The sequence below is a fragment of the Colobus angolensis genome, unplaced genomic scaffold (assembly GCF_000951035.1).
Source record: "Colobus angolensis palliatus isolate OR3802 unplaced genomic scaffold, Cang.pa_1.0 Scaffold229, whole genome shotgun sequence".
NCBI lineage: Eukaryota > Metazoa > Chordata > Mammalia > Primates > Cercopithecidae > Colobus > Colobus angolensis.
Genome location: NW_012115477.1, coordinates 6357283 through 6366728, shown reverse-complemented (window position 1 = coordinate 6366728; position 9446 = coordinate 6357283). Strand labels below are relative to the sequence as shown.

Sequence of the window (9446 nt, the reverse complement as noted above, 5' to 3'; positions counted from 1 at the left end):
GGGTAATTTTTTTTTTTTTAGATGGAGTTTCACTGTCACCCAGGCTGGAGCGCAGTGGCACAATCTTGGCTCACTGCAATCTCTCTGCCTCCCAGGTTCAAGCGATTCTCCTGCCTCAGCCTCCCAAATAGCTGGGATTACAGGCGTACACCACCATGCCCGGCTAATTTTTGTATTTTTTTAGTAGAGACGGGGTCTCGCCATGTTGGACAGCCTGGTCCCAAACTCCTAACCTCAGGTGATCCACCCGCCTCGGCCTCCCAAAGTGCTGGGATTACAGGCGTGAGCCACTGCGCCCAGGTGTATATCGGGTAATTTGAACGAGTCTGGATACACCTAAAAGCCTCTAAGAAGAATAAGTAACACATATGAAGAATTCAAAACAGACGCCGGGCACAGTCGCTCAAACCTGTAATCCCAGCACTTTGGGAGGCCAAGGCAGGCGAATCGCGAGTTCAGGAGATCGAGACCATCCTGGCTAACACGGTGAAACCCCATCTCTACTAAAAATACAAAAAATTAGCCGGGCGTGGTGGCGGGCGCCTGTAGTCCCAGCTACTCAGGAGGCTGAGGCAGGAGAATGGCGTGAACCCAGGAGGCAGAGCTTGCAGTGAGCCAAGATCGCGCCACTGCACTCCAGCCTGGGTAGCAGAGAAAGACTCCGTCTCAAAAAAAAAAAAAGAATTCAAAATATACTCAATCTTTATTTGACAAATATTTTTAAATAAAAAATAAAGGTACATGTATAAAAAAAGAAATTCAAGATACATATAATTTACAAATCTGCTGATATTGATGTTTATTACTGACGATTTTATTTGCACATTTATCCAATCTTTATGGCCTTCATAAATAAACCAGTGTATTAAATATCATGTTATTCTTTAGCCCTGTTTCTGTGTAAATTATTCTAATAAGCTTCAAGGCCTAACACCAACTGTGAGTAAAGACTTTATAAATTATTTTTAAGGATGTTCCACATTCAATATATAATCGTTCTAGTGCTTTTGCTACAAGTAAATGCTTAATGCAAGTGGATTTCCTCAAAAACCTACCCTTTCCTGGTATCGTCTCTCAAAGAAAGCCATATCATCTTCTTCAGGTCTCCTTAACGAAGAAACTTGACTACTTGTACCTACTAACAAGGAAAAAAAAATCTAAGTAATGTATTTATATCATTACATATTCCCCTGAAACAAAAGAAAGTTTTCTCCTGCCAGGTGATAATGTTTAATTGTTCAAACCAAAAATGGCCTAAATGAATAATTGGTCATACTACCTAATTCTCTTTTAGAGAGAATGGCATCACAGGACAAAAGTGTTTTTCGCTAGCAAACATTCCCAAATAGTCCACAGTCCATATTAAATAGCTATTCCGTATAAGAGTACGCTTAGTTTTGTCCAACTACTTTTTACATTTCATAACTAGAAATCCATGTTACACTTTGAGATAATGCACAAAAGTAATTATTGAGGTTTGGTATTGGCAACCATAGTAATGATAGTACCTGCTTCAAAATGTTTCAAAACTCAACTATTTTATCCATTTTTCACGGTACTCACTTTGTAAAATGGATCAAGCACTAATTTACATGCTGAAAGGAATTTTTAAAATTGCTTCCGTAGCAAAAAGTCTGGTTTTCTTGGTAGGTGCCCCAAGAGCCTAATTTCATAGAAAAGTTCACCTTTGTTGCAAGTGAATGTCTTCACTGGGTCCCTTCATTTCCAAAGCAGAATAGCAACCTGAACACTCGCGCTTCAGTTTCTAAAGCATATGAATTCACCCTCAATCAGCAACATGTAACTCCAGACAATCACCAGAGTACAGCTACAGTCTGTCGACTATCTTTCACAAAAGTCTTACTGAGAAGAGTAAGAAGGGATGGATGTTTAGAATAAGTGTTATCTACCCATTCCTCTGGAAACTCTGGGTCTATCCCTGGATCATGTGGGACCATTTGAGCCAAACCTCTTCCAGACTCATCTACACTGAGTTGCATTATAACGGCATATTACCATTTATCTAGTAAAATGGTATATCCCAACTCTTCAAAGGTGACTATCAGGCCAGGTGCAGTGATTCACACCTGTAGTCCCAGCACTTTGGGAGGTGGAGGCAGGTGGATTGCTTGAGCTCAGGAGTTCGAGACCAGCCTGAGCAACATGGCAAAACCTAACTCTACAAAAAATTCAAAATTTAGCTGGACATGGTGGTGCATTCCTGTGGTCCCAGCTACTTAGGAGGCTGAGGTGAGAGATCACTTGAGCCAGGAAGGTGGAGGTTGCAGTGAGCCAAGATCACACCACTATACTCCAGCCTGGGTAACAGAGCAAGACTCTGTCTCAAAAAAAAAAAAAAAATAGAAAGAAAGAAAAGGTGACTATCGGAAACAAGCAAACGTCTGCTGTATTTGCTGAAATACAGCAGCAACTTTAACTTTAGCCACTAATCACTGAGGATCACTATACTGACTTAAAATCCAGCATGCCAGGCCAGGAGCAGTGATACATAGCTACAATCCCAGTGCTTTGGGAAGCTGTGGCAGGAGGATAGCTAGAGGCCAGGCGTTTGAGACCAAATTAGTCAACAAAGCAAGACCCTGCTGCAAAAAAAAAAAAAAAAAGTTTTTTAAATTACCCAGGTGTGGGGGCACATCTGTACTCCTAGCTATGTGGAAAGCTGAAGCAGGAAGATCACTTGAGCCCTGGAGTTCAAGGTAACAGTGAGCCATGATCACACCACTGCATACCAGCTTGGACAACAGAGCAAGAACTTGTCTCAAAAAAAAAAAAAAAAAAAATCCAGCATTGCTGTAACATTCATTAGCACTGAGGAACTCAAGCTTCCTCCTGTCTAAGAAAGAAAAACATTTAATTGACTGCACTTTCCTCTGTGCCTTGGCTGCCACTAAACTCAGTCAAAACTGAAGTTTAAACAAAGCAATTACATCAACCTTGAAAGCTGCCACAGTTGTGTCCTTTTCTTGGCTTCTTACTTCTATATGTATTTTGTCACTATGTACTAAGTTGTATGTTGCTCTTGCAAGCAGCCTTAAAATCCCTTGTGGGGAATGTCTAGGTGTATGAAAATACAGATAAATCAAAGAAAGTCTCATTTTAAGATATTCTAAAATACTAAATTTTAAATACCTAATAAGTCATACAAATTTATTCTTCTTGTTTTCAATAAGGGAAATATAGAATACTGGTGCTTAAAAATGAATTGTACCCGCTCTTAATTTATAAATGATAAAACTCTGCTAACCTATGGTTATCACTGGATTACGCCTCTTTGGGAAAACCCAAAGGCAATTAGTCCACCAGAGGGCCCTCTTACTCAAACACCAGAGCAATAGCATGTACCAGAACAAGGTTTAAAACTTCAAATTATAGTATTACCAGAATCCTTTAAATTCTCGGAGTTAGCTATTTTTCCCAACACAAAATGAAGTTACTTGCTTTTTCTCAGTGTGTGGCTTACATAAAAGAAAGTAAAATGATAGCTTAACTTGAAGTTAAATTATCATAATAATGAAAAAAAGAGAGATGCCTAGAAAACAGATCAAAGCTCCATATTCTAATTTACTACATCCAAAAACAGTTCTAAACTTCATTTCATTACCATCTGTTAATGTCTCTGGAGAAGAACTAGATGATGTTTGAAATGCTTTTAGGAATGGGTTGTCTACTGCCGTAATGGGAGATTCTAAAAATTCAACTGAAGGTACACCTGAGAAAACAATACATAGAGAATAAAAATTAAATATTTACAGGGATACAAACAAGTTATTACTTCTAATATAAATAAATTGGAACCTCAGCAGAATCATTAGAAATTCCTTCTATAAAAAGAAAAAAAAATTAGACTGGGTGTAATGGCTCATGCCTGTAATCCTAACACTTTGGAAAGCCAAAGCAAGAGGATTGCTTGAGGCCAGGAGTTCAAGACCAGTCTTGGCAACATAGGGAGACCCCATCTCTATCAAAAAAAAAATACAAAAATTAGTTGGGCATGGTGGCGTGTGCCTGTAGTCCTACCTCCCTTGAAGGGTAAAGCAGGAAGATCACTTGAGCCCAGGAATTTGAGGCTGCAGTGAGCTATGATTACATCACTTCACTGGATCCGGCCTGGGCAACACAGTGAGACTCTGTCTTTTTATTTAGATTTTTATCTGACATATAAAGTAAAAGCAAATGGGTAAAAGTATTCTGCACATTTCTGAGAACTTTTTTCACAGAAGAAAAGAATATTATGTACCTATGTTAGCACAGAAGTTCAAAACCCTAATATATAATAGTTATAAAACACTATCAAAAGCAAGACATTCATAATAAGGAACCTCTGACTGAAAAGGGTAGAATAAGTGTATTTTTACTTTATTCCTTACTAGGAAGCCATCTGAAAACAAAGTATGAAAAATAAAGAAGAAAGTACCTTCCTCAGTGAAATGAGGAAACATCCACAACTCCAAACCATAAACTAGAAAGACTAATTGCTAAATACATTGACTTCTGGACCAAAAGGAAGGAAGCTTCGGAGAAAATATGTAGCTGCTCTGCCTTCTTCACAAACTACCACCTTCCCCCCACACTGCTATCTCTATACCACAGGTGAAGGAAAAAGTGAACTTTTGGTCCTAGCTGGGTTAGAAGTTAGCCCCATCTTATAAACAGTGTGGGACGATTGCTCCATCTCTCCCCGCGCCGCCCCCCGCCCCATCCCCAGTGGCTCCCATGGGGCATGTGGGAATATGAGAAAAGGCTCTGGCCCACGCAGGTCCTTGTGCTGCCCTCTGGCGGTTGCAAGTGCTACTGATCTCAAATGCTCAACTTGAATTGAATAAGTTGGTCTCTCAGCTTGATAGGGGCTGGTAGCCTTATGCTTGCTCCCGCTGCAAGTATAGACTCCCTCAATACCTGTCACTTCCTCTATTGAGTCCCCTAGATTAGGGGACCCACCTCCAGCTCTGCCCCCTGCTATGATAGATGGCATGGCTGGCCCACTGACTCACAGGTCAGCTGCCTTCTCACATCCCTGAAGAGCTGGAAATTATGGACTCCTTCCACATCAAAAAGGAACCAAATCCCAGCAAGAGGTTTCCTCGGTCTAGGTATCTACATGGCTAATAGATCTGGAGTCCCTCTGCCCCTAGGTTCCTTTACACCTGAAATAAGAACAAAAACATCTTATATTTCCTCTCCTTAACTCTCACCTTTCTTCACCCCACCTTCTTTCATGGACCAAAAGGAAGAGGTTTCCTTTCTCTATAAAATCATGTGTCACATAAGACATTTTAGTCACCAATGGGCTGCATATACAATGGTGGCCCCATAAGATTATAATAGGGCTGCCCTATAATAGTGTAACATTTTATTGATTTATTTTGAGGCAGGGTCTCGCTCTGTCACCCAAGCTGGAGGGTAATGGTGCCATCACAGCTCATTGCAACCTCTACATCCCAGGCTCACGTGATCCTCTCACCTCAGCTCTCACCAAGTAGCTGGGATTACAGGCACACACACAATACCATGCCCGGCTAATTTTTTGTATTTTTGTAGAGACATGGTTTCGCCATGTTGCCCAGGTTGGTCTCAAACTCCTGGGCTCAAGCGATCTGGCTGCCTCAGCCTCCCAAAATGCTGGGATTACAGGCATGAGCCACTGCACGTAGCCCATTTTATTTTTTATGCCATATTTTTACTGTACCTTTTCTATATTTAGAAAAATTTAAATATAAAAATACTCACCAATGTGTTACAACTGTCTACAGTATTCAGCACGGTAGCATGATGAACAAGTTTGTTGCCTAGGAACAAAAGACTATATCACATAGCTAGGTGTGTAGTACGCGCTACCATCTAGGTTTATGATGTTCACATAACAAACATCAACTAACAATGCATTTTCCAGAATGTATCCCCATCGTTTAGTGGCACATGACTATACCTTGAAGATACTTAGTGTTAAAATACTAGAAGTCTCTAAAAGGCAAAGATGCCAGCTACCACCATTATTTAGCATTGTTCTGGAAGTACTAGCCATTTTGACTGGTCAAGAATAAGAGTCATAAATATTGGGAAGGAAGAGGCAAAAACATTATTTTTTAAAAATAAACTAAAAATTGAGTAAAAACTCTAAGATTAAGTAATAAGAATGGTAACAAAAGCAATGAAACACTTTTGTTTTTTTATAAACAAACAATAATCAGTAAGAAGATATAATGGAAGAAAAAATATCTCATGTATGATACTAATGAAAAAAAATTGGCCAGGAATGGTGGCTTACACCTGTAATCCCAGCACTTTGGGAGGCCAAGGCAGGCAGATCACCTGAGGTCAGGAGTTCGAGACCAGCCTGGCCAACATGGTGAAACCAAGCCTCCACTAAAAATACAAAAATTAGCCGGGCATGGTGGCACGCGCCTGTCATCCCAGCTACTCAGGAGGCTGAGGCAGGAGAATCACTTGAACCCAGGAGGCAGAGATTGTAGTGAGCCAAGATCATGCCACTGCACTCCTGGGAGCCTGGGAGACAGAACGAGACACCATCTCAAAAAAAAAATTAAATACCTAGAAATAAACTTAATAAGGTTGTGCAAGCCTTCTGGGATAACAACTTCAGAATTCCACTTAGCTGCACAGACAAATAAGTGAAAAGATAATATTTAAAAATATCAGTTCTACATGGTGGCTCACACCTGTAGTCCCAGCTACTCAGGAGTCTGAGGTGGGAGGATTACTTGACCTTAGGAGTTTGAGACCAACCTGAGTAACACAGTAAGACTCTGTCTCTAAAAAATATATAAAATGTAAAATATTAGCCAGGCATAGTGGCATGCGCCCATAGTCGCAGCTACTCGGGAGGTTGGGTGGGAGGACTGCTTGAGCCCAGGAGTTCAAGGCTGCAGTGAGCTATAATCATATTACTGCAGTCCAGCCTTGGAAACAAAGCAAAACCCCATCTTAAAAAAAAAAAATTATTTCTACATTCATCTACATATTCAATGTGATCTCAATTAAAATAATAGAGTTTTTATACCTTAACAAAATGATGCCAAAGTTCTGAAAGAATTAAAACATAAGAATAGGTCAGGAAAATTCTGAAGCAATAAAATGAAGTCATAAATATTAACTAATTTATTTATTATAAAGCTGCAGTAATGAAAACAATATAGTAGTTGTACACAAATAGCCAACAATGTGGCAGACTAGGGAGCCCACAGAAATCTTCAGGTTGAACCCAACCCTGCTACTTCCTAGTTGAATAACACTGAGCATGTTATTTTACTTCTCTGTGCTGCGTATCCTCATCTGTAAACCAGGAATAATCATCTAACTCACAGAGTTGTTGTGAGGATTAAGTGAAATAATATATGTGATGTGGCTCAAACAACTGCTGGTAGTACAAAGTTGCAGTCATCAAACATGATCATCATCATCATCATTTTTTGACACTGGTAGTTGGGTTTTCTTTAGCTGTTGCTTGAACCTAACACAATTATGCACCCATAAAACTGCAGAAGAATTTACTTAGGAAATTTAAGAAGCTAGTTATAAAATTACCTAGAAGAGAAAATGTACAAAAATATCAAGACAATCTTGAAAACAATCACAAAGAGGAGGAATTTACCACATCAAATATCATGACATACCAGGAAGCTATCACAAAAAAATAAATATATATATGTATAAAATATTGGCACAGGATAGACAAATGGGCCAATGGTACAAAATGGAGAATATGACAGGATATGGTAGGGTTTCCATGGAATACTATGCAGCCATAAAAAAGAATGAGTTCATGTACTTTGCAGAGACGTGGATGAAGCTGGAAGCCATCATTCTCAGCAAACTAATGCAGGAACAGAAAACCAAACACCGCATGCTCTCACTCACAAGTGGGACTTGAACAATGAGAACACATGGACACAGAGAGGGGAACATCACACACAGGTGCCTGTTGGAGGGTGGGAGGCGAGCAGAGGGAGGGCATTAGTACAAATAGCTAATGCATGCTGGGCTTAAAACCTAGACGACAGGTTGATGGCTGCAGCATATCACCATTGCACATGTATACCTATGTAACAAACCTGCATGTTCTGCACACGTATCCCAGAACTTAAAGTAAAATAAAAATAAAAATAAAGAATATGGTAGAGTGTCAGATGATTTGGGAAAGAATGGTGCTTGGATAACTGGCCATCAATTTAGACAAAAACTGAAATTAGACACATCTACCTCACACTTTCACAAAAAATAAATTACAGATATATGAAAAAGCTAAACATAAAAAAGTATTAAAATAAAATGCAGGAGAATATATTTATAAAACTGAAATAGGAAAGGCCTGTCTCCAAAATTTTTAAACTGTAAAGAAAAAAAAATTAAGTTAAAAGACAAATGACAGGTTGAGAGAAAATGTCTGCAAAATAAATAACAAAAAAAAATACAGAATATATAAAAAGACTTCCTATAAGTCAATGATAAAAGATAAAAAAAAAAATTGAGCAAGGGATATGAATAGGCCATTCACAGAAAGTGAAATGGCCAATAAATATGAAAAGATCCCTGTCTCACTAATAACCATTGTTGTTTCAAATTGAAACAACAATGACAATTTTACACATCAGACTGGCAAAAAAATCAAGTTTAATAATATCAATGATTAGCCTAAATGTGAGGAAATAGGCAAGCTAAAGCATCAGTAGAGGAAGTAAACACAAGCAGAGCATTTCTGGAGGACATTTTGGCAGAATGTATTAGAATTTTACAGGTTAACATGCTCCAGTAGTTTTACTTCTCTGTATCTACCTTAGAGTCAAATTCATGCAAGGATACAGGCAGACAAATTCAAGGATTTTCTTGGCAAGATTGCTTGTAATGGCAAAAAAAGATGGAAATCTAAACGTCATGAACAAGGAAATGGTTAGATAAACTGCTATATCTACAGTGTGGAATACCATACAGCAGTTAAAAAGAATGAAGTAGACTTGTGTGTCGTGACACAACAGGCCTTTACATTTTTCTAAGTTAAAAAACAAGTAAAGCCAGGTATGGTGATGCATGCCTGTAATCCCAGCTACTAGGAAGGCTGAGACTGGAGGATCGCTTGAGCCCAGGAGTTCAAACCTAGCCTAATAAATACAAATAATTTTTAAAAATTAAAAAGTAAATAGTAAAATTGTATGTTAAAGAGAAAAATTAATTGATGATAGCAAATTACCCTCGGGGAAAGAACCAAAGAGAAGTATTCAAGGGTGCTTTGCAATTAATTTCTCTTTTTTTCCCACTAAATTTCTATTGTTTGAATATTTTACAAGAAAGTATACACTTGTATGGGCCTGGCATGGTGGCTCACACCTGTAATCCCAGCACTTTGGGAGGCTGAGGCAGGTGGATCACCTGAGGTCGGGAGTTTGAGACCAGCCTGACCAACATGGAGAAAC

General features: G+C 39.0%; 1 protein-coding gene across 1 annotated transcript in view; it reads right to left on the bottom strand.

Annotated features, from left to right (window-relative positions):
- FAM221A (family with sequence similarity 221, member A) overlaps positions 1 to 9446 on the bottom strand; it is a 23284-nt gene that overhangs the window by 4960 nt on the left and 8878 nt on the right. The window contains exons 4-5 of the mRNA XM_011944203.1: positions 3623 to 3730; positions 1056 to 1138 (exon numbers count right to left, since the gene is read on the bottom strand). Of these exons, the coding sequence (XP_011799593.1) occupies positions 1056 to 1138; positions 3623 to 3730 (191 nt within the window). The remainder of the gene's footprint in view (positions 1 to 1055; positions 1139 to 3622; positions 3731 to 9446) is intronic.